This window comes from Laetiporus sulphureus (assembly GCF_001632365.1).
Source record: "Laetiporus sulphureus 93-53 unplaced genomic scaffold LAESUscaffold_27, whole genome shotgun sequence".
NCBI classification, from domain to species: Eukaryota; Fungi; Basidiomycota; class Agaricomycetes; order Polyporales; family Laetiporaceae; genus Laetiporus; species Laetiporus sulphureus.
In genome coordinates, this window is record NW_024468536.1 from 235,382 (window position 1) to 263,206 (window position 27,825).

The window sequence follows — 27,825 nt, forward strand, 5'->3', positions numbered from 1 at the left end:
AACTCGCGAGGGACAAGATCGAAGTAATTACCAACCAAGGCACGGATCTGTCAAACGGTCCGGCTGAAGTGGGTGCTTTTCGCATGCGCTGGGCAACGGAAGACTTCCTGATCAGATCCCGAAGCGATCCAAATATTCATTCAGTGCAGAGCAGCCCCTCGCACTATTGAGTTCTCCCCGATTAATCCAGTTCGAGGCTTCCCATTTGCTGACCTGAAACGAAGCTGCTCGAGTTAATCCTCAGAGTTCAAAAAACTATGAGTTCTTCATAAAGGCTGGCCAACACTTGTCCAGTTTTTGACCAGAGACAGGCTCCATGACGAGATAATGTGAGTTGGGTGGTTGCGCATGATCGTCCGGCGGCGAGTTGAGATGAAAATGAAAGTGGTAGTCCTGACAAGGTGAACGGTGTCAAATTCGGACCGGCGTGGATATGGATGTTTGATACCTGTACCCCGGCCGACAAGACGAACGAGAAAATCGACTAGAATCCTTTGAATGGTCATTCGATGCTTACAGTGCTGAAAGATTGAATAACGGAGAGACGTTGCGATTCCACCGCGCCATCCAGCGGGGCCGATGAAAGCCCATTCAAGGGCGGACATAATGCATCCATTCTGCTGCAAGGTTTTGCCAACGTACACGAAGCATGGCTGCCCCTAAATGAACTATGGTGGTAAAACATGAATCTCTCACATCCAGTCAAACCTCATCACACGGAAACAACGTATTGAATGCTCTCCTCTCTATGTCTTGATTTTGTCGTTCACTAATGAGCTAGCCGGTTATCCATTCCATATCGCGGGTTGAGTACCCAGATATGTCGTTATGCGGATTTATGAGATGTATCGAATGGTGAAATTGTGCGTGGGGTTGACCAGGAGCGCAAAGAGGCGTCAGAGCCGATTTGTTTCACCGTTGCTCTTTCCGCAGTATGGCACGGTCTGCTCTCGAATAGGACGGATAGAGCGAATCGATATGGAAATAGAGGACTACCGAAGTGGAAGAATAACACAGGCCCGCCTCTACCGGTTCTTTGTATGCCTTGTTGCCGAGAAACGCACTTCAGATGAATTTCAAACACGAACACGGACACATACGCACCTATACGTGAACCGCTTCTTCGTCGCCGAGAACTCTCCCAGTTTATGTCCCACCATGTCCTGCGTGACGTTCACCGGTATATAGTCCTTTCCATTGTGCACCAGAAACCTAAGTCTGAAATAGCAGAAAAGCGGTAAATACAATCCCAAATGCTAGGATCAAGGTCGTACCCGACAAAATTGGGGAGGATGGTGCACGCCCGGGCTTGTGTTTTGATCGCGACATTGTTTTCCATTGCTTCACGTATATTAGGAAAGGCCACGAAGAACGGACCTGTTCATATGTTCGGTGAGCAGCACAGCACTTGAGACACAACTACATACCTTTCCATGCTGAACGCCCAGATAGTGCGACTGCCGTAGGAAACATCGTCTAAGGACCAAAGAACTTCAGCCACCGTTGATGAGACCAGTTTAAGGGTGGGGATCACGTGACCCTACGTTAACGCGTCGCGACGCGCGCGCTCTCGCCCCCTCCCCGTCCACCCTTGAATTCTCACATGTAGCACGCAGTCCGGCGGGTGAACTTTGCAATGACCACCCGAGGGCACTTGGCCTCTTCATCTTGCGCCTTTGGTTCAGGTTCCCACTTCTGCGTGTGCTAACGTCTCCGGCGACGCCGCCCGGGGGTTGCTTGGTTCGACAAAGACTCCCCACAAGCCAGTGAGGTTAAGACAGGATAGCTCTCCAATCTTCTTGTCTAGGCGAATGGAACACCATTAACGTATGAAGGTTGTGGCGATCGTGTGCCGTTTTATTCGAACTCGCGAATTTATGTGCCAATATTAGCAACTTTGGAGTCTGTCGACATGCCTCTTGTGCACCACTGCGGTACGTCGTATTGAAACAGTGAAGCTGAGCTGCATAAATACGAAATCTTTACGTCAGTCTGGCCACCACTTCGAAACTGTGACACTCGATCGCTCTACAACTATATCTATCCTCATGTCCCACGGCAGCAGCACTCCATGATATGCTCTGCATCGGCCGCCACGCAAAGGTACTTCTCAACTGCTGTAACAGCGAGACGAGCGGGCAGTATTACTCTGTGAAGAGTATCGCCCTTGTGACAATACGAGTCTTCTGCCTTTACACTCTCAGATCGTTGATGGCTCATTCTCATTCGATTCAACCAGATCATGAACGATCATGCATCATGCATCACATCCGGCGATTCGCTGCTCGTTCTTGATGAGCATCGCCACAGCATTATCCGCCCAGGCGGTGTCCTTCCCCACGCGCGTGGATACTAACCTATAGGCATCAACCTACAAAACCGATGTTTCTCATAGCGGAGGCCGCTCATGAATGATCTTCACACTGCTGTGGAGACGGGTACCCGCATGCCGATGTAACTGTCAAACGAAGCGCTCTTGCAATCATATTCACGCACTGCCGTCGATGGCCCGTCATGCATGGCGCGGTCGTAATAGAGTTTCAATATCATATGAATCGCTTACGTCGCACGGAGTGCCTGCTGCATCTACCGGCTTGTCACTAATGGTGTCCCCCATCAATCAGAGAGATGGAACTATGTGTTTCACAGCAATCCATCTTCTTCCATGTGTCAGCTGCCCTGATGCCTTCCAGGTCCTGCCGGGGCCTGCATCGCAATATAAGGATTCTACTCGATCAGAGTCATCCCAGTCGCGCGCTCCTCCTAGCTCCACGATGTCAAGCTTCCAATTTCCATCTTACGAGTGAGTCTGAGGCTAGAACCGCATTGCACTGATCAATGCTGACAGTTACCGAGTCTGGGTCCATTGGTGGGTTCAATCTTGAGAAGACACGAAGGCAGAATGACAATAAGCTACTCTTGCCACAGGTATTAGGATTGGCATTCAATTGGGGGCTACAAAGTGTGTTAACTGTTCAGACTTGTAAGCCATCTGCATAAGAACAGATGTGATGATAGACTGAAGCTGCCCGAGACATTTACTACCTCTGCTTCCCGCACGATCACTGGACTCAGAAGTGTCTAGGTGAGCCTTGTAGTCATGACAGCTGGGCTTTCTAGCTGATCTGTCTGTCTTCAAGTATACGTGCTGTGCATCTATGAGTGGGTACAGACAGGATTGATCACAGCATTCATATATCGTCTGCTACTCGGGATAACTGCAACGCAGTCCATATTGTCAGTGTATGATGATTTGGAACTCTTCTCCGGCAACGCGTGGGTCACCATCTATATTATGGGTGCAGTCCAATCGGCTGCAGTACAGATCTACTTTTCCCGCCGCATATACATCCTCTCGCGCTCGTACATCATTCCATGTTTTACCATTTTCGTACGTGTTCTCGTTCATTGTGAGCATGCACATCTGACGTCGATCATCTCAAATCTTCGCCGTATATTTAGGTAGCATTGGCTCAGCTGAGCGCTGGGCTTGTAGGCGGCGTTCAGAGATTGAAGGTGCTCTTATGATGACTTCGCTCGTCGACTCTTCTGATTGACACTAAATAGACAGATAAAGATTTCGTACGGGACGATTACGATGCAAACTTCCATTACAGAGTCCTCAATATGGACGTGGCCACATGTGTGAGGCGCTCTAGAATCCAGATCGACGTTACGTGGGATGCTGATTTGTATGGCAGGTTTGGCTCGCTGCAAGCACTATATGCGATGTGACTATCGCCGTATCGCTCGTAGTTTTGGTCAGTTCTGTGTATCCTGATGATGCATCCTCTTACGTCTACAAAACAGTTATTCAGGCTCAAGAATGGTCTGAGATGGACTAACATCATCATAAACCGCTTAATAAATCTGGTCATCGAGACAGGCTCATTGACTGGTACGTGTGCCGTATCACCGCCCCAATTTCAACAGAAACTCATAATCGTCGGTAGCGGTCACAGCAGTTGTCACTTTTGGTCTCTTCGTGGGAGTGCCTGTACGTTCGGCATCTGTTAACCCCTGTGAGATGCTTTGTTCATGACCCATGCAGAATACAGAGTTAGCCATTTGCCCGTACGTTAATGGTGGATTTGCTCAGAATCACATTACTGACGGATCTCTCAGACTCCTTATCCTGTCAAAACTGTACTAGCATCAGCCTCGTATCTTTCGCTATCAGTATCACTGAAGCCTCTTGCACAGATACGCAAATTCTGTCCTGATCACGCTCAATAATCGCGTGATCCTCAAGTCTGGACAACACGGCGATTTGCCCGATGCCATTGTTTTGAAGCCGACTGTCCATAATATCGGCCATATGCACGACTATCCGACGATCGATGCTGATCACTCAAGCATAGTACCGCATGTTCCTATCATCATCGCTGTCAGCCATGAAGTGGGCACTTTTGTCTCGAAAGATGAGGAGGAAGTGTGTCTGGACATAATCTTCGATGACTGATCGTGAAACTGACTTGGCGGCTTCAGGGTCGCATCTCCGCCGGTCATGACCATAGCTCGGAAAGCGAATGATCCAATGACTCAAAGAACAGATCGTCCGGCATCAGCATAGGGCATATCGACGCACGCCTTTCCACTCCGTCTCCCCGCCTGCACCGAGCATGCGATGAATTATTTTGATACTTATCTTACGGAACCATGGACTCGTTGCTTTTCATTGTCCGAGTCCCGTTTCTCTTGACGATGCACACTGTGTTACTCGGAGGCAGAAGAAATTCTCATCCTGTCTCAGGGCTTTGATGATGGACTGTGCGTTGCGCGAAAGCTTGCGTGCGCAGCGCCATTGCTATTATTATCATGGTGTCATTCTGGAGACTCGGGCTTAAGTTAAAGGACGTTTGCAAGGGCTTGGAACGTCAGTGTGCTACCGTAGCTGGCCCAGACGATTGGCAACCTCACCGGTGGCATCTCGTGGCAGGAGTACGAAAATGACGAGCACACCGCTGCCAGATGAGGGACAATATAACGCTGCTCAGGCGCAGGGCTACGCGGAAGGCGCCAAGAGCTACAACGGTGGCAGGAAGAGTGCTTACATCCGCGCAACCTCAGGAGATCGCCAGGAGGCTAGGAGACTTCTGGTAGGCAACAAACCTTGTTTGGGTCAGGATAGTTTTCTGAGTGTCGTCTAGGCAATATTCGTCGGGACAAAGGAGAGACCCACAATGAAGCCTGAATAATCCACAGCGAGTGGATGGTAGGACGTTGCGTGCAGGAGGTGGCTTCCTAGCTAATGGTACAGTGGGGTCAATGTATCGATGGAAGCCGACGAGTATTGTATAACTTTCTATGTTCACGGATGATTCTCCACGGGAGGTGAGCATTGAACGTTATCCAGACTCACGAAGATCAGCACGAGTCACCAGAAATTCTGTAGATCGCGTGGTAAAGCATGATCCATTCCACACAGAACGCATCGCTCCTAAAACAGCGTGTTGAACGCCACTTCGAGTCTGCGATTGAACGACAATACAACTGGCTCGAATAACATTGATAGAAATGTGAGAAAAACTACTAGTACAAATTAAACGATAGTCACGGTGGTATATGCCGTAGGCAGCCGTGCAATCGAAAAGGACGGGCTACTTACCGCCCTTGACAAACGAACTTCTTGAACGGGTGATCTGCACGCCTGCGACGCGGGCGAACGAAAGCGCACTAGGCTTTCCAGCTCGCACTGTCACGGAGTCCACGGCACCTGACTCCAGACACACGAGTTTCACGATCTCGTACGCGAACTTCTCAAGGGTCAGATACTCCGAGCGTTCCATCTCCTGCGATAATTGTCAGCACCCCTGACGGCACGAAGACAAGTGAGAAAGCACCTCAGCAATCCTTGCAATAAATTCACCGTACGCGGGAGAAAGCCAGCCAAGTCGTTGGTGTATTATGATATCTGTGAGGACGCGCTGCTTCGCTTCCCGCTCAGGCGGGTTCACGCCGATGATCGTGGACAGAGAGAGGTTCTTGATCGAGACTTGGATTTTATCATGGTGGTCACGCTCCTCGATGTTCTTTCTGTACGGGATGGTGACCTCCACAGCAAATTCCTCGGCTAGCGGAATGTACTTTGACGACTCAACAACGATGCGGACTTGCGTCGCGATGGGTCCGGAGAGTAGGAACGCTTGCTGCGCGACTGCATACGCAAGCCCCGTTGTGCCATCAAACATCGCGCCGGGGCTTTCGACGCGATCGATGATGTTCTTGCATAGATCGCCGTAGTGCACCGTGTCGGTGACCTGATCGGACGTGCCTGCCCGATCGAGGTGCGCGGGCTTGAGATGAAGGTAGACACTGACACTGACCGGCTGCGGACGCACGCGTCCCCACCAGTCCGCGTCCATATTCGCGGAGAGCTGGATAGAATCGATGAACACGATGTCCTCCACATCCAGGGTGACCGTAATGTGCTCCTCCTTTGTTTTCCGCTTCTGCGAAGGAACCTCAACCACCACCGGACGCTTGGGGATGCTGGTGCCTGTTGACTTGCGGGCGGTCTGCTTCGTGCGTGGACTGTGTGAAGGAGAGAATCCTCCCACTTGATCAACGCTTGAGGTCGAAGAAGCTCCTTGTTCACCCAATTTCAACCACCAATGGGCGTTCGTCGATGTTTCTCCCTGCGTCACGACGTCAAGTCGACGAACAGCAGCAAACTGCTCGTCATTTGCATTTCCGTTTGCAGCACTCGTCGAGGGGACATTCAAGCTAGTGTCGACGACCTTCTTTGAGCGACGCTTGCTTCCACCAAACTTCGCTTTGGAGGACGACGGCGAACTTGCGACAGGTTGTGACATGGCCCGCCTCTTGCTTAGCATATCGAGAATGTCTGCAGCGTGCCTAGTTGAAGCGGCAGATGTGTCGACTATGCTGGATTAGGCGTTCACTGCAGATTGAAATGAGTATTCCCGAGACCCACCTCCTGGAGTGCTGCGAGGTACAGCGGCAGCGGCCTGTGGCTCAGCAACGCGGTTTTGACGACTCGAGTCGGCTCCTGAGCTCGAACTGCCTCCATATTCTGCCCTGTGAGAGCAATGTTTTATTTTTGTGCGCGCCATGAAGAGCTTGGGATGATTTTCGAGAGTCGACGGTCAACATATATATGGTGCGAGGCTTCATCGCCACCAGCGCCACACACCACGAGTCGATCACACGATCAATATGTGTCGAATGACATCAAGCATTTTGTTACTTCAAAGACTTTTTGTGCACTCTCTCGCAAACAGTCCCTGCGACAAGATACATTTCCCAATAATCAATCACTACATCATGTATATACGACTGCAAGAGATATATCTTTTGGGGGTAGCGAGCTAACAATGAGGTGCACGTGGCGCCAGAGGCCTTTTTTTCGAATCCAATATCCGTAATTACGACAGACAACGGCCAGTAATGGGTACGTATGTTTTGGGCGTAACGTGGAGGACGGGGCAGGGCGAGGTGGCGCTAGAGGTCCACAGTCGGTATTTCCAAGAATTGCTTCATACATCCGCTCACAAATGTATCCGACGATTACACTGCTAGCAAAGAACCGCTATCCAGCGAGTGGCTGGTAATCGCGGAGGTCATGGCCCCGGCCTTCAGCCCAAAGGAAGGGTCTTCAATTTCGTGTCAGGCAGTGTTCACGTGTCTGCCGTTACAAGGGAACCTTTGCAGTTGTCAACAAACGGACTATGTATAGATGCTGGTATTGAGGAAGCTCACTGCAGATCAGATGATGACAGACAACACTCCTCGTGCATGCAAGTCTGTTAAGCCTTCCTCGACAGAGGCTCTGATCACTTCCATATCGCGCTGGATTTTCAGCATAGGAGTCATGCACTGCAGCCTCAGCATGACCTTCAACGCATTCGAAAAGTCTGCATCCGATAGGATCCGGATCAACGTGTCCACGTCCGACATGCTACGCAGGGAGACATCCAGCGTGAGTTTGTCTATGCCCGACCATTGCAGCCTGGGCATCAAACTTGCGAGCAACTCAAGCGAAGACGTGACCAAAGATACGATTCGCAGGGCTTGGACGAGCTCCAGGGCGGCGAGGAGCTGCAAAACTTGCGTATCGTCTGACAGGCACCTTCAGTAATCGTGGTCATGCTTCCGTTCTACAGACGCGCTCACCTAGAACGATAGGATAGATCCGCAGGTCGAGATGGCGTATCGACTGGTGGTTTGCTCGAAGCAAGCTGATGAGCGCGATGAATTCTGGAATTTGGCGGACTATCACTGTCAACGCGCCAAGCTGTGGAAACGACGGGGGGTTTGTCATAGGGGTGAGCATAGGGAGAAGCTTCAGTCTCTTCAGCGGCCAGGCGGGCAGGGTATCAAAAGGCACGTATGCTGCATCCCAGAGGCCACCCTCCATTGCTAGATCGGCCACGGTGGGAAACGCCCTGAACAACGAGTCGACATCCTCGTACGTGCAAGAATCGCCGAGCAGCCTGACATGTTCCACAGCACCGAAGCCGGAGAGTGCAGAGAGGTCGCGTCCCGAGAACTGTCCATATAGCGATAGGGTATGGACGTTCCCGAGGTATTTGTTGAACATCGGCACGATGTCATTGTAGTTATCATTGGAGAGAGACAGCGACACCTCTCGAACGAACTTGCCAACGTGAGGAGAGCATGTGAGCAAGTTGGCGAACCGGCGCGTGTACGTCTGTGCGTGGAAGTGCATGGTGTGGTAGAGGTGGTAGAGAGCGGTAAGGTGCCATGAACGACATGTCAGGCTACAAGCTTTCAAAGTAGCTTTTTCATCGTGCAAATAGCCCATAATCCTATCTGCGATCTCGGGCGGGAAAACGACCCCATGGTGAGCAGCTATTGTGGCGTTGTTCATGATGATGAGTCGCTAGTCAAAGCAATCAGCACTGATAGATAATGCGAAACAGATATCGCGGTGGCAAATCTGTGAGGATCGCATGTCACCTTATCTACACGATGACCTCCAGTAGACACTGTAAGAATAATGCGAGTAAGTACCTGAGGTCGCGTATATGAGGCGAGTTGCTCTATCAGCACTGCAACTCTGAAATCCTTGATCGATCGTAACTTCAAGTCAGGTGATAAACAAGTCAAAATTAGACCGAGCCTTGCCCGAATCTGCAGTCGACTTCACTGTTCAGTCACCCAGCCGCTTCAAACTTCTTCAGAGGTGATGCTGGGCTTACTACATAACATATAAGGATTTATCCGTACTCAGACCAACTCAAGCATGCAAGAGATCATCTACATTAAGGCTGGGCAGCTCGCGAACTATGTTGAACCCACTTCTGGTACACGCAAGAAAGTTACTTCATGTAGGAGGAGGGCGAAGAGTCAAATGTCGTCCGTGACGTCTCTTTCAGGGAGGGACTAACGCGAAGTGTGCGTGTTCTAAGAGATAGATTTTCGTAGGGCAGCGAGCTCACAATGAGGTGGCGCTAGAGGGTTTTTTCTAAAATACGAATTATTCCACCGCGTGCTGTCGCTATGTGAGAGACAGCGGCCAGTAATGGGTACGTATGCGTCATGTGGAGGATGCACAGGGCAAGGTGGCGCTAGAAATTCACAGTCAGGATTTCCAAGGACTGCTTCATACATCTGCTCACGAATGCATCAGACCATTACGCTGACTAGCAAAGAACCGCCATCCAGCGAGTCTCAGATCGTGGAGTCATGGAACCTCAGCCGCCGAGGGAACCTTTGCAGCTGTCAGCAAGTGGACTATGCATAGGTACCGGCATTGAGAGAGCTCACTACAGATCAGATGACGACGGACAACACTCCTCGCGCACACAAGCCCTTTAAGCTTTCCTCGAGGGAGGTTCTGAACTTTCCCATATCGCGCTGGATGTATAGCATGTGCCTCATGCACTGCAGCCTCAGCACGACCTTCGACGCACTAGAAAAGTCCGCATCCGATAGGACCCGGATCAGCGTGTCAACATCCGACATGCTACGCGGGAAGACACCCAGCGTCAGCTTGTCTATGCCAGGCCACTGTAGCCTGGGCATCAGACTTGCGAGCGACGCAAGCGAAGGCGTGACCAGCGATAAGTTTCGCAGGGCTTGAAAGAGTTCGAGGGCAGCAAAGAGCTCCAAAACCTGCGTATCGTCTGACACGCGCATTCAGTAATCACGGTCCTGCTTCTGTTTTACAAAAACGTTCACCTAGGACATGGTAGATCTGCAGTTCGAAGTGGCTTATCGACTGAGGATTCGCTCGGAGCAAGCTGATAAGCGCGGTGAATTCTGCATTTGTTTCCACTGACACTGTCAAAGTGCCAAGCTACGGGAATGACGGGGGTTTTGTCATAGGGGTGATCATAGGAGTCAGTCTCAGTTTCTTCAGCGGCCAGGCGGGCAGGGTATCAATAGGCCCGTATGTAGGCTTCGCGGTGTAAGCGTCTAATGCGAAATCGACCAAGCTGGGAAACGCGTTGAATACTGAGACGAAAGTGTGGCACGTGCAGTAAGGGTCGAAGAGCCTGATGTGACACACAGCACCGAAGACAGTGAGGTAGCGTCCTGTAAAGAGTCCGCACAGCGTGAGGGTATGGACGTTACCGAGATGTTTGCTGAGCTTGAGTATCGGCGAGAGGTGGCTGTAGCTATCACTGAGCAGAGTCAGCGACAGCTCTCGGACGAACGAGCCAATGTGGGGAGAGTGTGTGAGTAAATTGGCGAACCCGTGTGCGCAGTAGGGCATAGTCGTTGAATGGAAGTGGATGGTGTGGTAGAGAGCAGTGAGGTACCACGGGCGACATGTCAGGCTACAAGCTTTCAGAGTAGCTTTGTCGTCGTGCAAATAGCTCATAATCCTGTCTGCAATCTCGGGCGGGAAGACGACCCCATGGTGAGCAGCTATTGCGGTGTTGTTCATGGTGATGATTCGAGGCTAGTCAAAACAATTAGCACCGCAGACATGAAGCGATTTGCGCATGTGGCAAATGCTTAGCAAATGTCGACAGGTTTTTTGCCTTTGTGATTTCAATATGCTATGGTTCCTTCCCACATTCCATATCAAGTATTTGCATATAATATGTTAGAGGCAGAAACTTAAAATCATATATTTTAAGAAATGACACCATTTTCAAACTCACCAAATACATTTAGAATTTGAGTGCTGTTGAATGTAATCATACATTTTTGAATTTCAAACTATGACATGTATAAAATATCCAGTAGCAGATGAAGGTGTAATTATGCCTACATTCTACTTCCCTACTGAAGTCATTCTAACCAAGGTTACTAGAATGAAAGTCATTCACCGTAATTACACCTTCATTCTGCTACTGGATATTTTAAAAATGTGATGGTTTGGAGTTGAAAAATGTACAATTACATTCAACAGCGCTCAAATTCTAAATGTATTTGGTGAGTTTGAAAATGGTGTCATTTCTTAAATATATGATTTTAAATTTCTGCCTCTAACATATTATATGCAAATACTTGATATGGAATGTGGGAAGGAACCATAGCATATTGAAATCACAAAGGCAAAAAACCTGTCGACATTTGCTAAGCATTTGCCACATGCGCAAATCGCTTCATGTCTGTGGTGTAGCACTGGTAGACTATTCGAAGCAGATATCGCAATATCATTATGGCAAAATCGCGCAGGGGTGGGAATGCTCACGTGACAACAATGACGTATCTACAGCCTTGGCACTTGCTTGGCACGGCCACCACAGCAGCTCCTCCATAATCCATAACGTGAAAGACCTCTCACACTGCAGACATGATGGCATTTGCAACTATGGCATATGCTGAGTTAGTCTTTTGCCTTTGTAAGTGATATTTGCAATGGTGTCATTTTGTATCTCAGATTGTGAAAATGCAATAGGATATTCAGTGATCACAGATTAGTTACAAACGTTTTGAGATATGCAAGCATCGTGCATATTTAAACAATATGTCAAAATTTAGCACTGTAAAATTTGAGTCACAAATTATATATATTAGATGACATTTGCAAGTGCAGCAGATGAAGATGCAAAGGCTAGATTCAGTCAAGGAGGCTACATTCCACACATCATAGCAGAAATTTACATAAACACATGCAACACCATTGATTTAGTCTGGCACAAGGTGTAAGATGTATTAATTCTGATGTTGAATATAGGCCTCCTTGACTGAATTTACCCTTTGCATCTTCATCTGCTGCACTTGCAAATGTCATCTAATATATATATAATTTGTGACTCAAATTTCACAGTGCTAAATTTTGACATATTGTTTAAATATACACGATGCTTGCATATCTCAAAAAGTTTGTAACTAATCTGTGATCACTGAATATCCTATTGCATTTTCACAATCTGAGATAAAAAATGACACCATTGCAAATATCACTTACAAAGGCAAAAGACTAACTCAGCATATGCCATAGTTGCAAATGCCATCATGTCTGCGGTGTCACGCAGATATCCGCGCATCATATAGTGAAGGGAATGGATATCATGAGTGTGCTCGGTGCGTGCTTTGCAATTCTCCGAGGAAAGATGCTGATGACTGATGTCGATGGCGGGTGAAGTGAGAGCAAATGTGCATGTGTCCGAGTGTGACATGGGCTGCCAGAGGAGCGTCATAGCTCATAGTAGCCATCCACAAAACACTCATCGCTATCGCACGCACAACACAATTGCTCTCTACAGCAAGGGAAGCATTCAACGCTACCTCCCTCCCTTTCCGAGTCCTTTACCGGCTAGCTGAGAACTCGATATGGCACAATAAGGTGCGCAGTGAGGTTCTACATAGAGACATGCATCACAGTGGTACAGCACTTAGGTGAGGCGATAACTACCTATGCAATGGAGAATGCAGTGTTGACTCTGCCATAAATCACGTCGAGAGTGTCTTGCAGTAAATATGACACATCAATAACATTATAAGGAATTATTGTTTCGTCACTCAGGCACGATCAATCTCTCTGGTTTCAGGTGCTTCATGCAAGATCCGATTGAATGAGCAGAACAAGAAGGCTGCTAAATCGTTGACAGGCGTGCGGAGTCTTCCGAGGACTCAGTCAATCAATTCACCGACCACATGCACAAGTCCGTGCAAGTGACGCAGCGGCAACATATCAGCCAGCGAAACTGTATCGAGCGCCTCAGCTGGCTGCTCGGCTAAAAAAACCTGGGCATCGAATACTCGAAGGCGAGGAATCTCGCGCTGCGGTGCACGTATCCTCACGCGTTCTACGACCACAGAGAAAAATAAGAGAATTTCCACTTTAGCATAGAGAAAATGCCGTCGAGCTCGATTTTGCTGAGCCCGCAACTCAAGATGATGGACATTGCGATGTCGGGAGACATTGCAATGCTTGCGGAGTAGGTGAGATTGTCACTGTCAGTTTGAATACCTGTACATTGACGCTTCAACATAATAGATGCAGGCTCTCGGCCCAAGTGAATGCAGTATTCACTCGGCCATAAATCACATCGGAAGGGTGGACAGGCGTTCTGGTGAGAATATCGATGATAGTGTCATCAGTCTGATCACCCAGCGCTGAACAGTCGGTATCTCCTCTATGAAGCCCAGCAAGCACATTACTATGGTATGATCTTCATGACAATCCTCGTTATTACTCCACTGGCTCCATGCAGGGCCCCTCCCCCAATGTAGCACTTGTGTCTGTAGTGACCCCAATGCCCGCCACCACCACAGGAATGAAGCATCATATCAGGATCTTGCATGAAGGTGCTGATGCCGCCGTCGTGCTGTGGGGCTCACCTCCCCTATAGCTTAATGCCACCCTGAATCGATGCTATATTGCAGGTCGGCTTCGAAGAGAAGAACATCATCATGGGCAAAGGCATGGGCATGCCGGAATTCTGCGAGTTTCCCCATGTCTCTGACTGGGATAAGGAACACGAAGTAGTGATGAAGTGGGAGGGGCTTCCGCCACTCATGCCATTGAGGGAAAAGGGACGATTAGCTTTCCGAAATGTGAGAGAAATTAAGCAATGTGATAAGTACGATGGCATCAAGCCATTGACCGATGAGGAGGAGCTGGTCAGACGTTCAATATCGTGCATAATTTGGCTGCCTGGCAAGATGTATGTATATCATGGATCGAAGACTGACGAACGTCTATCGCATTCAAATGCCTCTGCCACAGTCCATTAGTTATATATACTGCCCTCGTACGTCATTACAAACTGATAGTAAATTGTTCAAGAGTGCGTGCTTCGAGCAAGGGACCCGGCCGCGGCCACGCGGCGCTTTTCGAGTATGGTGCGCGTCACTTAGTCACTGCTACTTTTGTACAGTGGCCAATTTGGCCGGGCACTGAGACATCCAGTTACATAATCCTTCCAAGTCATACACTAGTCTATATATTAAGGACAGCAATAATGCAATCACTGCAATGTGCGTGAATATATCTGATTGAATGCAAACTTTTCTCTGAAAAATTCCAGAAGAGTCATCCCATGCCAGCTGTCCACCCTTTGAAGCAGTTTCAAAAAGCTGCTGCCCATGCACATGCAGCCAAGGCTTGTCAAAATGAAGAGAATAAGGATTCAGTCATACAAGGGGTCGACATGATTAACACAGCGTGCATAGCAACATTTTTTCATTGAAAAATGGTAGAGAAACTCTGAAAACATATTAAGCTTTGATTTGGAAAAATAGTGAAGAAATTGAAGCTTCCTCCATCATTAAATTGCTATATATGGGCATATACTACCCAAATATGGAATACCTTACATAACATTTCTTAACATTTTTCCAAAGCAGGGCTTTATATTCTTTTACCATATTTTCACGGTTTCTTCAGTGGAAAATTATTGGTATGCACGCTGTGTAATGATGATCACAGCGGAGTGATATTTAAAGGCCAACATGGGATCAGCAGTTGCCTCATTTGGTTATGCCACGTGCAATACTTACTATATCTGGGAGTTATCATGTGATGTGGCCAATTTTGACCTGATCACACGCTCAATTTTGACTTTCTAGACAATCACTCTAGTGGAATTGATTCTTTTGTGAAAAGGAGCAATTTGGCTAGAAAACTAAGAAATCGGCCAAGATTTACGGGTGCAATTTCAGTTGTACAAAAGTAGCGGTGACTAAGTGACGCGCACCGTAGTATATAATGACCGCCAGCCGACGCTGCAACTCTTAAATCCGTGATCGATCATAATGAGTCTGGGTGATAAACAAGTCAAAATCAACGTCACTAGACCGAGCCTTGCCCGAATCTGCAGCCGAGTTCAGCCCAGCCGCTTCAAACTTCTTCAGAGGTGTTGCTGGGCTTAACACATAATATATAAGGGTTTCCATGTTTCCATCCCATCCTCACACGGTCACCAACGGAAGCATGAAAGAGATCATCTACATTCAGGCCGGGCAGTTCGCGAACTACGTCGGAACTCACTTCTGGAACACGCAAGAAAGCTACTTTACGTACGAAGAGGGCGAAGAATCGGATGTCGTCCATGACGTCTCTTTCAGAGAGGGACTGACACAAAACGTACGTGTTCTGAAGGGCCTTGACAACTGTGTGCCAGTTGCTCAAAGTACTGAAATCAAAGGGCGAATCGACATTTTGTCCCAGGTTGCTGCTCTTTGATAGGAAGGGTGGGCCACTTTCAGATCTGATAGGAGACTGTAATGATATCGACTCCTTTCTAGCCCATTTTGGACCCCTGTCGAGCGCAAGTGGCCTGTATGGGTCAGAAACGGGCGGTGAAGAGGAAGCTACGGCATCATGGTCCGTATTCCACGAACGTAGAGCCCGAATGCTTCATAATGCCACAGATTCTATCCCAGGAGCGGCAACGTGGTGGAGTACCGTCAAGAACGCATCCCAGAAAGCGACTACCACAAATCTCTTAACGCTGAAGAAGTCGAGCGGGAAAGTCCCCACGCGGAGACTGGCGAACACTCGCACGCAGCCGACACGCAGAAGGGGAATGTGCGCTACTGGTCGGATTTTAGTCGTGTCGACTTCCATCCGCGTTCGTTGCAAAAGTTGCCGGACTTGCCGGAGTGGAAAAGCTATGCGGGCGATTGGAATTTGGGTAAAGAGATCTTTAAGCAGCATGACAAGGTACAGTCGTCACGTCAGGTCATGCTTCACGCTTGTAACGCAGTAGCCAAACGCGTCATTCTTTACAGGACACAAGCCTTATGGATGAGTCGTTCCGGCTCTTTACTGAAGAATGTGACAATCTCCAGGTGAACGTCATTCATTTTGATTGCTTTAGTTGATGCTGACACACGACTGAAATCTCGAGGGGATTGAAGTCATCAATGACACTCCAGCATACGGCGGTTTTACCGACGCATTTCTTACTGCATTCCGGGACGAGTTCCCCAAGATCCCGTGCCTGAGCGTCCCGCTTCTCTCTCACATATGCCCTGGGACGCTGGAGGCAGATGAGGTAAGCCTGAATTCTACCCCTATCTGAAGTCCACTGACTCGGGTTTGATACAATGTAGGAACGTGGCATGGCGCGTGTGATCAACGACGCGCTTTGTCTGCGTAGCTTGGATACTCTGGCCACTATGAGTATACTAATTCAGGCGCCAGAGACGTGGACGACGGGGGAGTGGCTGCACGGGATAAATCTAAACGCAAGCTTTGATTTCTTAACATGAATGTTCTTATGTTGAACTATTCTGCAGCGCAACAGCCTCTACCAGACATCTGCAATCATTTCGGCGCACTTAGAAAGTTCCACCCTCCCTTTACGGTAACGTCCTTCTCCTTGCATTCTTCATCGATAGCCTCTGAACTTGTTCGCCGATAAAGATTAAAGGGATCGACCGATGATCTCACTAGCGCTTGCGAGATGCTGAATAGAGAAGGAGAAACGCGCTTCGCACAGCTCTCCGGCGTGTTCCCGCTCCATTCGCCTGTCCAGCCAGACAGAGACTTCGTACGGAGGATGTACGACTTTTCGGCATTCCCGGGCAGTGGCGGGGCGGTGCCGCACGCGGAGGTAAGTGTTCTCTTATTTCTTTAGTAAAAGACCACTCTCATGGCTTTGAAATAGCATGAAATTCTGGATTATGCTAAGATCTACGTCGCTCGCGGATTCTCGGCTTCCGATCGTCGAACATTCGACAAGTGGTGCGAGCCGCACAGACCAGTCCCATACAAGTGCGATTCCTAACTTCTTATATCAATCGTGCTCCCCCTCTAAATAACCTTACAGCATCTATGCTCCAGCTTACCCAATTCCCACTTCCTTCCCACCGTTCCTCACTTCACCACCTCCCCCTCCCCCTCCACATACAGCATCCCACCATCCCAGCACGCCAGCCCACGCGCACGTTCCCACCGTTCGCGTGCTCTCCTCGTTCTGCACGACCCCTCACACTGCGAGGCTGTTCGGCGCGTACGCGCAGGCTGTGGAGGAGTGTGCGGCGCATCGACCGACCGTGCTCGAGACGATGGGTGTGGAGCGCGACGAGGCGAAGGAGTTGAAGGATGTGCTGTGGGCGCTGAGAGATGGATATGCGGGTGCGGAGGGTGTGGTGGAGGAGCCGGAGTTGGGGGAGGACGAGCAGTAAGTTATGAGGCTGATCGATCGACGGTGAATGACAGGAGACGTACTGGTCGTGCGTCGGCGAAGGAAGTAACTGTAGCCTATCACTTATGAATATCTCTGCCACTAAGATCAGCGTAATGCCAAACACACGAACATAGATGTACTGTCCGTCGTGGATCCAGAACGTAGTCCGTTCCGAGCCTAATTTGACCTGTGCATTCACATCCAGACCGTCCCGCGAGAAAGAAGAGCAGCCCATCGTGCATCAAATCTTGTAGCCACCCCAGCTTACTGCAATCATTCGGCAACGATTTCGATCAACTACCAAGTAATCATACAACGAGATCGCCGTTCGTAAGTGATCTCGCCGAATGGGCACATATTGACAGGCGCAAGCGAATGTGACGCCCCCTATCTGCTATGGAGCAAGTCGGAAGAGACCTGACGAACGTTCAGGCGAAGACGGCAACAAATCGCGTTTACGTACCGAGGACGTCTTTTCAAACCTCCATCCCTGATCGTCCAAAGCTATATCCAGCCCATCGTCGCCGATCCCAGCGAGCAGCCCAGTTAAGATGGGTATTCGCGCTCAAGGCAGCAGCCGGCTCCCTCCCGAGCCCACAGGTAAGCACGTGCATGTGACGTCACAGATGAAAGCTGATCGTGCACACACCCTAAAACGCGGGCTCGCCGTCCTCGTCGTCGTCCTGCTCAGCCGTTTCGTCGTCGTTGACAACGATGAACTCCCTTAGGAACCACAGGATCATCATCGCCTCTCTCTTTCTTCCCAACACCACCGTTCTGGGCGACTCTCTCCCGTCTTCTCCAGATGAGAATGCTTTGGACACCACTAATGGTCCGTCCCTGGTGCCGCCAACCCCCGCTGCCCGGTCGCCTTTACCGGCGAGGCCGACGGGTCCTTTGAAGAGCATCGTTGAGGACCTTAAAGTGAGCTGCAGATATACTATCGGGTGCTCCAATGTCATATATCAAATGTTGTAAATCCAGTCTCGCCAGGCAAGCCCAGCAATGACGCCCCGCGGGGAGTCCACGAATCCGTTCACTACCTTCTCCGGATTGACGCAGCCGCCTTCGAGGAACAATTCCAAGAGCAACTCTGAGATCTCACTTGTCGATGTGCTCTCTGCCAAGGCTGTCAACCTCAACGGTGCCAAAGCTCACGCCGACGGTCTGCACAGCGGCACGAAGCGCCACCAGCTGACGCATTCCAGCAGTACTGCTTCCCACACGAGGGTTCAGCGCAGATTGTCTCGGAGCTCCACGACGCGGGCACATAGCCGATCAATCTCGTCGAGCAGGCCATCTTTAGAGCTGCACAGCACCAGATGGCACATTGAGAGCAACCCGCATGTGCGTAAATCATGGTAATCGTTCATCACAAGAGACTGATGGACTGTGTGCAGTGCAACGGCGGGCTGAAGAACGCCGTAGAGAGTGTCGGTACTCGATTGAAGCGCAAGCTCTGGGTGGGCACGCTTGGAGTGAACACGGATGGTTTCCGGGACAGTTTACGCCGCAACATAGAATGGCGTATGCGCGATGACTGTGATAGTTTGCCGGTGTGGATACCAGATTCGGAGTTCGCGGGCTGTTACGACGATTTCTGCCATCAGGTTCGTGTTATATTTCTCTTGATAGTTGCGGATACCTGATTATCTGATTAATGCCAGGTTCTCTGGCCGTGTCTCCACTACGCGATTCCGGACGCACCCAGGACGAAGTCCTTCTACGAGCATGCATCGTACAATCAGTATGTTGCCGTGAATCAGCGGTTTGCAGACGCTATCGCCTCTGCGTACCAAGACGGCGATATAATATGGGTGAACGACTACCACCTTATGCTATTGCCCGCGATGCTTCGTGCCCGCCTGCCTGGTGCATCCATCGGATTCTTCATGCACGTCGCGTTTCCGTCGTCCGAGATCTTCCGCTGCCTGAGCGTGCGCGTGGACCTGCTCAAGGGCGTGCTTGGCTCAGACCTGATCGGGTTCCAGACAGCGAACTATGCGCGCCACTTCAGGCAGACTGTCAGTCGGATATTGACGGCTGAGGCGCTGCCGAAGGGCGTGCAGATGGATGATCGGTTCGTGGATGTGGGCGCATTCCCAATGGGAATTGACGTGGGTAGCTTGGATGAGAAGAAGTGAGTTGCCTTATTGAGGTAGGATGTGATCATCACTGATAGATGCTTATAGGCATGACCCGGAGGTTGCGGAATGGGTGAATGCGCTGCGGCAGCGGTATGCTGGGATGAAGCTCATTGTAGGACGAGATAAACTTGATCTCATCCAAGTAAGCGGGTGCTTTCGTTTCGAAATGATTTGTGCTCGGATGCTCAATGTTTGCCGACAGGGAGTACGTCAGAAAATACAAGCGTTCGAGGCATTCCTTGAGAAATACCCAGAATACCAAGGCAAGGTGGGTCGTTATACAATGTCGATCATGAAACCCGTCTGATTAGTGTGCCTCCAGGTCGTCCTCATCCAAGTTGCATTGCAGACGACGGAGGAGAGCGAGATGCAGGGTGGCGTCTCAGACGTTGTGTCACACCTGAACTCGCGCTTCTCCACTCTGACGTACCAACCTGTCGTGTTCCTGCACACGCAAGATCTGACGTTCAGTCAGTATCTGGCACTATTGACAGTTGCGGATGCATTTATGGTGACAAGTCTGCGAGAGGGTATGGCGTTGAGGTATGTTTTCACGTGCAGTTTTCGAGAGCGTTCAGGCTGAGATGTTGCCACAGGACACATGAATATGTGGAATGCCAGGAGGAGAGACATCGACCGTTGATCTTGAGTGAGGTGAGGGTTCCTGATGCAGTCCTATTACCTGTGTGGCTGACACACTTCTCAGTTCACCGGTTCATACAGCTACAGCGGTTTCAGGTCATGTATCCCGGTCAACCCATGGGACAAGCGGATGACTGCGAAGGCTATCCACCAGGTAAGTCTTGTCAAGCACCTTACGCGTGATGGCATTGATCAAGATTCTTCATCGCAGGCCCTGACTATGAGCGACGAAGAGGCATTGTCACGGTGGGAGGTTCGTATTGATTTTTGAGATTATCTTCTTTACTAAATGATGGCGCTATCAGGACATGCACAGCCACGTAGTGACTCAAAGCGCACAAGCTTTCGTCACCTCTTTCCTCGTCCGTTGTCTTCGCGCCAGTATTGAGCACTCTCAGACCGACGGCACAGAAGTTGCGGTGCTCGACGTGCAGCGTGTGCTCCCGCGCTACCGGCACAGCCAGAAGCGTCTGCTGCTGATAGACTTTGAAGGCACAATGTGGATACGCGACTTGCGGAAGATGAGCCGCGGCGTGTTTGACCCGCCAAAGGACGCGATCGAGGTACTGAATCGCTTGGCGGATGATCCGAGGAATGAAGTTTGGCTATTGAGCGGGTTGCCCGTCAAGGGCATGCTGGATATTATAGGAGAGGCGGCGCCGAAGATTGGCATTGTGTATGTGCATCGCATCGGTTTGACTGATGTCTCCCGATGTTTTCGTGACTGATGTTGTTCGTTTATATAGCGCCGAGAATGGCTGCTTCATCAAGACTCGACCTGACCGTAATGGCGGATCGTCGTGGATTAGCATGGTGGCGAACTTCAATTTGACCTGGAAAGCGCCTTGTCTCGAGATCCTTAACTATGTGAGTGCTTGACGGCGGCAATTGCACAATGTTGCAAGCTAACATGCTTGGGATCTAGTTCACGGAACGTACGCCAGGCTCATTCGTCGAGGAGAGGGAGGCATCGATCGTGTGGAGGTTCTGGGTTGATCCGGATGAATCATCGTCTGATCGTCAGTGGGCACGTCGGCAAGCATCCGAGGCTCAGAACCACGTATTCGACAGGTTCGTGGCCTTATATTGTCTTTACTTTCGCCACGGCTAATTATCGTCCTTAGTCTCGGTGAGCGATACGGTCTGCGTATCATTCCTGGCGCAAACAGCTTCCTAGTATTGCCGAACAACGTCTCCCGCTCGACTGCAGTGGGAGCGATTCTGAATCCTGGCGGTCCCGCGCGTTCTACGTTGGTGACGTCTGTGCCGTGGTCTGCGCCCGAGGCTACGGAGGCGGAGAGCGTGCATGAGTTTGACTTTGTTCTGGCCATTGGCAAGGACCAGCGGATGATGCGCCGGCTGAACGAGCTGGACAATGCGGAGACGGTGTCGACGGGGGATAAGGGCACTGATGCGAAGTGGAAGTTGGATCCGTCGAAGGTCATGCCTGCGCTGTGGCGATTCGCAGATGCGAAATGAGCGGTGGTATGTTGCAGATATGGCGATTACTTGTATATGGAGGCGATGAGATATGTTTTTTGCTGGTTTTTCTGCTGTATACATCACCTTGCCACATGCATTCACCGGGGAGACGATTTGTACTGGTTCCGGATAGGATGAGTCCATGTCCCTGTAGTTATCTGACACAGCGGTTTCGTGTATCTTGTAAATAAGTATAACGGTTCTGCAGGGAAGACAATAGACATGCTCCATCTAAGCGGTTCGAACCGTCCACAGGATACGTCGGTCGAGCTAACTTGCCGTGAACCAAGACGGCTGATCGCGGTGATGCCGATCAGCTCGATCAATGTCATATACCAGATACATAACACCTGTACTGTTACTTTACTCCAGAGAACTTGCAACGAGCACGGAAGGTTAGTCATAAACTACTCTGAAGTTGGTGCCTGACATGCTATGCGTGTGCCAGCAGGTTTTCCATTCTATAACGGCGGCCAGTGTACTAGATTGTTTACGATCATGTTCGAAGCACCATATCCACCGTACGACCCCACCGACAAGTCTGGGTGAGGCTCGCAAGGCCACTCATCTGGCATGCATGACGCTGATTATCGTCGCCGTCTGCACGGTCTCATCGCAGCTTCTCGTGAGTGCCGCCTTCATCTAGCTTCACGTCGATAACTCACTGGCGTGCGTGGACGCACAGCTACGAGACGGTGCTCAAACGGTGGCCTGTTATCCTCACCGGGATCATCGACAACATCTATCGCGCGAACCATGAGATGAGCCTGGCGAGTGCCGGCGAGACCTCTGATGCGATCACGCAGGAGAAGATCGAGGAGGGGAAGACGATTATTGAGAAGATTGGCAGGTTGAAGTATGAGATGGGGAGGGATCGACCGCTGGAGTAGGTCATATCAGTTTTTTGATGCTCATAGGTGGAAGTGGTGACGACGAACGCGAAGGCCCATTCCCGAGGACGGGGAGGCTCAGGTGGAGGTATATAACACGGAGCTGGCTTGGTTGAAGGAAAAGGGCCATGGGTCGTGGTTTACCGCTCCGTGGCTCTATGCAGAGTAGGCTTCCAACTTGCTCGATCTTGCGTGTACGGCTCATCAATGCTCGCAGATGCTACCTGTGCGTTGATCTCCTGCCCAACAGCGGACTCACTGGCTGACGATGACCAGTTATCGTCTGCTCCGTTCGTACTTCACCCAGACACAACATTGGCGCGCGCATGATCCTTTCCTGTCTCAGAAGGAAGAGACGTTCCGCAAGAGCTCCAAGGCGATATTCCGTAAGACATCCGTATCTCTCAACTGTGTACATGCTCGTATAATGCGTCGGTGCTATCGTAGAGATGGCAACCACGATGCACGAGTTGGAAGAAGATAAGGACAAGCTCGTGTCTGAACCCGCGGACCTCAAGGTGATCTTTGGGGAGATGATTCAAATGTGTCTCTGGTGCGTTCGTTCGCTTCTTCTCAGGGCCCCCTTCTCTGAGTGACCCGTCGGCGCGATGCAGGGGTAACGCGACGGTACCATTTCCTTGTCAATTGCACACTTTCGGGATCCTTTTCATGCTTCACATTAGGACCTGTCGATGCTGACCCATCTCTCGCATGAAGACATACAGAACCTGCAGTCCGTCGGCCGGGATGCTCAGGCGGCTCGGAAGGAGTACATCCTGACGGATGATCAGGACAAGGTCTGGGTGCACCTGACGAGCTTGAAGGATGCGAGGATAGATTTCGTGCTGGATAATGGTGCGTGTGAGTTGTTGATGACATGTCACTGAAGCCGACTATACCAATGGCTTTGTAGCCGGATTTGAGGTTCGCTGTTTGTCGTCTTTTGGAGCGATCTTGCTGCTGAACTCTTCTGGCACGCAGTTGTTTACAGATTTCGTCTTTGCCGATTTCCTAGTGACGTACACGCCCTACGTCTCGAAAGTTGTCTTCCAGTATGTCTTCTCACCACCATTCATCTGGTATTACTTCTGGACACGCTGTTTCTCTAGCCCAAAGCTCATTCCCTGGTTTGTCTCCGATGTGACCCCGCCCGACTTCAAGTCGGCGATCCCTTCGCTTCTCTCGCCTACGTTCCTCTCGGAAGCGGCGGGTGTGCAGTCCGCATCCCATCATGCAGGCGAGGCGCAGGACAGCTGCGAACATCTGAAACGGATGGTGACGCGCTGGCAGGGGTACTTGGAGAGCGGCGTATTTGCGCTGTCGGTTCCTGTAGATACGCCCTTGGGGGCGTCAAATGAGAACGTACGATCACTTGCCCTCGAAGAAGGTGGGCTGTTGGGCTGAGTGGAGCTGTTATAGGCCAACTTCTGGACGTCGCCATGGCCGTATTGGAATATGCAAGAGCTGGCGCCGGAGGTGCATGGCAGGTTGAAAGATAGCGGGTTGGTCATCTTCAAGGCAAGTGAGACGTTCGTCAGTCTTGGTGATGGTAGTGATTGACGTTCTGACCGCAGGGTGATCTCAAGTACGTGCCATTCTGTTGGGTCTGAGTGTTGGACTGATTTAGTTACGTTGGTATGATAGCTTCCGGAAGTGCATATCAACTTGATGAAGTCGACATTGGGGAAGCTGAGGATTTTTCTTGCCATAGGTTAACTGGCGATGTCAGCTGGCCAGCGAGCACTCCCTTCCAAATTGCTCTCGGTACGCAGTACGTTTCTCAGTTTTCGAGTTGAGCTTGTTGCGACTTCTTGGTATCACATCCAGGACCGCTCGCAGGCTCGTTCCCGATTCTCACCCTCCGCACGAACAAAGCAGACGTTGTCGTCGGCGTTGGACGGGAGCGCGCAGAGCAGCTCGACAAGAGCGGCGAAAACTGGCGGTTCAACGGAAAGTGCGTACAAATTTCATTTCTCTTGTTGTGACTAGGTCGGTATTGACGATGTTTTGATAGGTATGCGCTCGTCTTGTTCCTGCCGAAACGAAAAGATTAGATGCGGAGATGTTGATTGTAAGCTCATGCATATCGCGGACTGTTGGGTGCAAACTGAAGCAGGTAAATACCTACCACTGACTCATGTCACATGATTACGAAGGAGGGTTTGCATTTGTCCGCTTTGAACATATTCATTAGCGATACAGTCGACCTTGCAGGTATTTGATATTGAAACGTCGATAAATACTGGCGATATAGCTCCTCTTTCCATCTCGCCGTGTACCAAAGTAGCAGCGTTTCCCTTGTATTCGTGATGTAACATGTCGAAATCACTCGATTAGGTGTGAACATTGAAATATTGACTTTTTTGGGCGGTGGCCCCCTTGTGGGGCTCCTTTTCTAGCACTCGGTCAGGACTTCCATCGAACTTTCTGCGCTATCTCATTTTCACTTATAAACGGCCCGTCCTCATCACCGCGATAGCAATTTTTTCCTCTGTTGTGACTTAAGTCAGTCATTTGTGCTCGCCCTGAACGTTAACGCGAATATCCGGACATGATTTGCAGTGTGGGGCTGTAGTGTTAGGGTTCGAGAGTCCGTCGTGCCCGTGACGGTAAGTTCCTTGCGCGACACCTGGTCGCCAAAATGATTTTGGAACATTTCGTGTGCGATCCTCTCGCATTCACACATCTTATACGCCGTCGGTACATGAGTCGGCTCAAGCGAAGCCATGTTAGATAGTCACATGAGGGTCGATCAGGAGTTTGTACAAGTGACGCCCACGGGTTTGCTTCTGTTCTCATCCTGGCACCACCATGTCATCGATGTCGGTTGCTCGTCATTCTAATCTCATCTTGACAGCGGTCACTGGTTTGAAGCAAATACCTCGACATCTATATTACCGAAAGCCTCGACATGATAACAAGAATTACAAGAGCTTGCAAACTGCACTACTCTAATCACAGCACATCAGCTGCAATTAGGTTAGGATGCCGCGTCAAAGTTACACAGATATTGGGCGTGGATGAGCCGTTCGCGCAACGGTGGAACATATCGACACTATGGAATCCTTAAGCTTCCAGTTCAGCGTTTGAACCGACGATAATCTGCACGACTTTGTCAGAGCGAGGACGAATCTTGCAAGGGAATGGGCGCGGGTGCCTGTACAACGGCTGAGCACATAAAACCTACAGCATTCCAGAGAATCTTACCTGACAGACCCTGAGGAAAACTTTGGTACCGGAATGATTTCCTGTCCCGATGAATCACAGTCCCGTCCAATATCCATGGTTGCCACCAGATTGGCCGCTACCAGCCATGCATTCGAACTAGCCAGCAACCGGCCAGGACAGACCCTGCGAATGAAGAGATGAAATTTAGCAAAGTATGTAGTACTACAGTTATACACATTACCTTCTTCCGAACCCGAACGCAAATGTACGCGGGTCAAGTAAGTCTTCGGTGCCATCGGTGGTCTTGAGGAATCGATCAGGGTTGAAGACTTCAGGATTCGGATACATATCCTCATCTCGCGTCATAGCCCTGAGAATCCGTTCAGACACCCGTCGACCCACAACGTTGGAAACCCTACCAGATATTAGAGATTATCATGGTCCCTCCCGGGATGTAGTAGTCGCGGTATTGATCATCTTGAGAGACGTAGTGGGGTACGCCTCGTCAAAAAAAGAGCATGAAGGCATTGTTTTCGCTCGGGCAATGTGCCATACTCACCAAGCGGTGCAGGACAGCACCATCTGTAGTGCATACGATGTCAGATAGAGCCGGACATGCGTAATGAGGGACGTACCGGAGGACCTCCTTCAAAACGCATTCTAGATACGGTAACATCGGTTGATCGTCCGGGGTCGGAAGCCTTGCTTGTCCTACCACCGCGTCCATCTCCGCCTGAGCCTTTCGGTACACCTCGGGATACAGTACCATGGCAAGAACAAATGATATCAGGAAAGTACTAGTCTGGATGGTTTGCATAAGAAAGACAGTATTTGGACAGAACGTAGTGCGAACCGTATCAATCCCGACTAAAATGACCAATGAGCTCAATGGATACTCAGCGGGAGTCAAAACAGTCGTATTTCGTACCTTGATATATGACAGCAGCACCTGCTCTGATTCGAGCCTCGTCCTCTATCCCACCCGCAGTATGTGAGGTCTCCTGCAAAAGGTTGCTTACGTACGAGGGCTTAGCGGATCCGGAAGCCTGCAGGCGCGTGAGCGGTGATCAACGACACACAACGATTGAGTAGCACCATCTTGGCTTTGACGTTCTCGTACGGCAGACTCATTGTTTCGAATGTGAACCGTTTGAGCTCGAGCGCTCTACGCTTGAAGGTCCCCGGGCCCGGTAACCACGTTGGTACGTACTTGACTATCGTCCAATTACGGCCAGGGTTGTCAGAAGGTCTAAGTAACAACGCGAAGAAGATTGCACTCACAAATGGGAAAGAGGTCCACCAGGGTAGAGCCCACCTCCCCAATTTCGGCAATCTCAGCCCCGACTTCGTCTGCCATGCGGACAAAATCATCGTCCGCGGATGTGACGGTATGGCCGTAGCTTATCTCCATGAGCACTCCGGCTGTGTATCTGTCCGCTCAGAATAAGTAGCTGTGGTCACTACTGGGTGAGATAGATTTACCGCTTGAGGTGCGATAAAAAATCTTGAGGCGTTTGAATCATGTTTGAAAGCAATTTGACCACTTCTCGCCGCTGCATAGGACGATAGCCGTCGAGGGAAACTCTGGAGGAGAGCGTCGTCTGGAACCACTTTCGATGCTTCCGCCATTCGTCTCCAACGGACATCAGAAGTATGTTGGGTTTGACGGATTCAATTCTTATATACCAGAAGTTAGTTGCAACGATTCAGCCGATGCTAGGAATGATAGCTCACAATTCACTGAGCAGCACAAAGCGCGGCCTGTCTGAATACGTTGCGCCGCGCTTCTCCAAAAGGTCTCGTGCAGCGCGCACCGAGTTCAAGATGACGATGTGCTTCTGTAAGACACGTGCATATATGATATCCCCTGAAGCCGATTCAGCATGTGCACATACTTCATCAGTAAAACCGCGCACCATATTTGACCCCCCATTCAGTAAACGTATCCTGTTGATACTCCAATGGCAT

At 50.2% G+C, this 27,825-nt stretch overlaps 10 protein-coding genes across 10 annotated transcripts; 5 read left to right on the forward strand and 5 right to left on the reverse strand.

Annotated features, from left to right (window-relative positions):
• Positions 1 to 596: 596 nt before the first annotated feature.
• Positions 597 to 1,473, reverse strand: LAESUDRAFT_681626 (mitochondrial 30S ribosomal protein S19; the record flags this gene model as incomplete). Its single annotated transcript, XM_040905769.1, has 4 exons — positions 597 to 1,044; positions 1,105 to 1,218; positions 1,275 to 1,377; positions 1,428 to 1,473. 4 exons carry the CDS (start codon positions 1,471 to 1,473, stop codon positions 1,026 to 1,028), a joined length of 282 nt encoding a protein of 93 aa, XP_040762991.1. The 3' UTR covers positions 597 to 1,025.
• A 776-nt stretch (positions 1,474 to 2,249) lies between these two features.
• Positions 2,250 to 4,800, forward strand: LAESUDRAFT_236210 (uncharacterized protein). Its single transcript, XM_040901680.1, has 14 exons — positions 2,250 to 2,803; positions 2,857 to 2,869; positions 2,929 to 2,983; positions 3,035 to 3,085; positions 3,141 to 3,391; positions 3,463 to 3,516; positions 3,568 to 3,645; positions 3,702 to 3,761; positions 3,811 to 3,898; positions 3,954 to 3,997; positions 4,052 to 4,074; positions 4,126 to 4,146; positions 4,204 to 4,432; positions 4,489 to 4,800. Exons 1-14 carry the CDS (start codon positions 2,412 to 2,414, stop codon positions 4,531 to 4,533), a joined length of 1,404 nt encoding a protein of 467 aa, XP_040762992.1. The 5' UTR covers positions 2,250 to 2,411; the 3' UTR covers positions 4,534 to 4,800.
• Positions 4,801 to 5,600: 800 nt separating this feature from the next.
• On the reverse strand, positions 5,601 to 6,815 carry LAESUDRAFT_656143 (uncharacterized protein; the record flags this gene model as incomplete). The annotated part of the gene is made up of 2 exons (XM_040904598.1): positions 5,601 to 5,792; positions 5,844 to 6,815. 2 exons carry the CDS (start codon positions 6,813 to 6,815, stop codon positions 5,601 to 5,603), a joined length of 1,164 nt encoding a protein of 387 aa, XP_040762993.1.
• Positions 6,816 to 8,611: 1,796 nt separating this feature from the next.
• LAESUDRAFT_618324 (uncharacterized protein) lies at positions 8,612 to 8,818 on the reverse strand (the record flags this gene model as incomplete). Its single annotated transcript, XM_040903242.1, has 1 exon — positions 8,612 to 8,818. A coding segment is annotated over one exon (207 nt), but the record flags the coding sequence as incomplete, so codon positions are not given.
• Positions 8,819 to 9,759: 941 nt separating this feature from the next.
• On the reverse strand, positions 9,760 to 10,879 carry LAESUDRAFT_760431 (uncharacterized protein; the record flags this gene model as incomplete). Its single annotated transcript, XM_040912738.1, has 3 exons — positions 9,760 to 10,112; positions 10,168 to 10,229; positions 10,290 to 10,879. 3 exons carry the CDS (start codon positions 10,877 to 10,879, stop codon positions 9,760 to 9,762), a joined length of 1,005 nt encoding a protein of 334 aa, XP_040762995.1.
• A 2,609-nt stretch (positions 10,880 to 13,488) lies between these two features.
• On the forward strand, positions 13,489 to 13,742 carry LAESUDRAFT_656132 (uncharacterized protein; the record flags this gene model as incomplete). The annotated part of the gene is made up of 2 exons (XM_040904597.1): positions 13,489 to 13,555; positions 13,624 to 13,742. Coding segments are annotated over 2 exons (186 nt in total), but the record flags the coding sequence as incomplete, so codon positions are not given.
• A 1,583-nt stretch (positions 13,743 to 15,325) lies between these two features.
• Positions 15,326 to 17,526, forward strand: LAESUDRAFT_737604 (tubulin nucleotide-binding domain-like protein; the record flags this gene model as incomplete). The annotated part of the gene is made up of 10 exons (XM_040910809.1): positions 15,326 to 15,478; positions 15,540 to 15,585; positions 15,640 to 15,718; positions 15,778 to 16,057; positions 16,245 to 16,391; positions 16,450 to 16,584; positions 16,636 to 16,703; positions 16,763 to 16,952; positions 17,007 to 17,113; positions 17,169 to 17,526. 10 exons carry the CDS (start codon positions 15,326 to 15,328, stop codon positions 17,524 to 17,526), a joined length of 1,563 nt encoding a protein of 520 aa, XP_040762997.1.
• Positions 17,527 to 18,085: 559 nt separating this feature from the next.
• Positions 18,086 to 21,959, forward strand: LAESUDRAFT_702471 (glycosyltransferase family 20 protein). The gene is made up of 14 exons (XM_040906484.1): positions 18,086 to 18,452; positions 18,513 to 18,875; positions 18,929 to 19,138; positions 19,196 to 19,668; positions 19,721 to 19,817; positions 19,878 to 19,943; positions 19,998 to 20,218; positions 20,272 to 20,329; positions 20,382 to 20,471; positions 20,529 to 20,570; positions 20,623 to 20,993; positions 21,064 to 21,184; positions 21,243 to 21,388; positions 21,442 to 21,959. Exons 1-14 carry the CDS (start codon positions 18,243 to 18,245, stop codon positions 21,794 to 21,796), a joined length of 2,823 nt encoding a protein of 940 aa, XP_040762998.1. The 5' UTR covers positions 18,086 to 18,242; the 3' UTR covers positions 21,797 to 21,959.
• A 177-nt stretch (positions 21,960 to 22,136) lies between these two features.
• LAESUDRAFT_744010 (DUF89-domain-containing protein) lies at positions 22,137 to 25,062 on the forward strand. Its single transcript, XM_040911287.1, has 17 exons — positions 22,137 to 22,194; positions 22,251 to 22,344; positions 22,419 to 22,424; positions 22,485 to 22,685; positions 22,744 to 22,854; positions 22,907 to 22,915; positions 22,966 to 23,075; positions 23,137 to 23,242; positions 23,304 to 23,316; positions 23,373 to 23,544; positions 23,603 to 23,613; positions 23,671 to 23,741; positions 23,799 to 24,051; positions 24,109 to 24,218; positions 24,401 to 24,453; positions 24,517 to 24,643; positions 24,704 to 25,062. Exons 2-17 carry the CDS (start codon positions 22,298 to 22,300, stop codon positions 24,741 to 24,743), a joined length of 1,440 nt encoding a protein of 479 aa, XP_040762999.1. The 5' UTR covers positions 22,137 to 22,194; positions 22,251 to 22,297; the 3' UTR covers positions 24,744 to 25,062.
• Positions 25,063 to 25,755: 693 nt separating this feature from the next.
• Positions 25,756 to 27,825, reverse strand: LAESUDRAFT_760434 (cytochrome P450; the record flags this gene model as incomplete). Its single annotated transcript, XM_040912739.1, has 13 exons — positions 25,756 to 25,846; positions 25,897 to 26,040; positions 26,099 to 26,227; positions 26,277 to 26,358; positions 26,417 to 26,439; positions 26,493 to 26,659; positions 26,711 to 26,724; positions 26,786 to 26,903; positions 26,953 to 27,071; positions 27,139 to 27,287; positions 27,340 to 27,534; positions 27,592 to 27,724; positions 27,774 to 27,825. 13 exons carry the CDS (start codon positions 27,823 to 27,825, stop codon positions 25,756 to 25,758), a joined length of 1,416 nt encoding a protein of 471 aa, XP_040763000.1.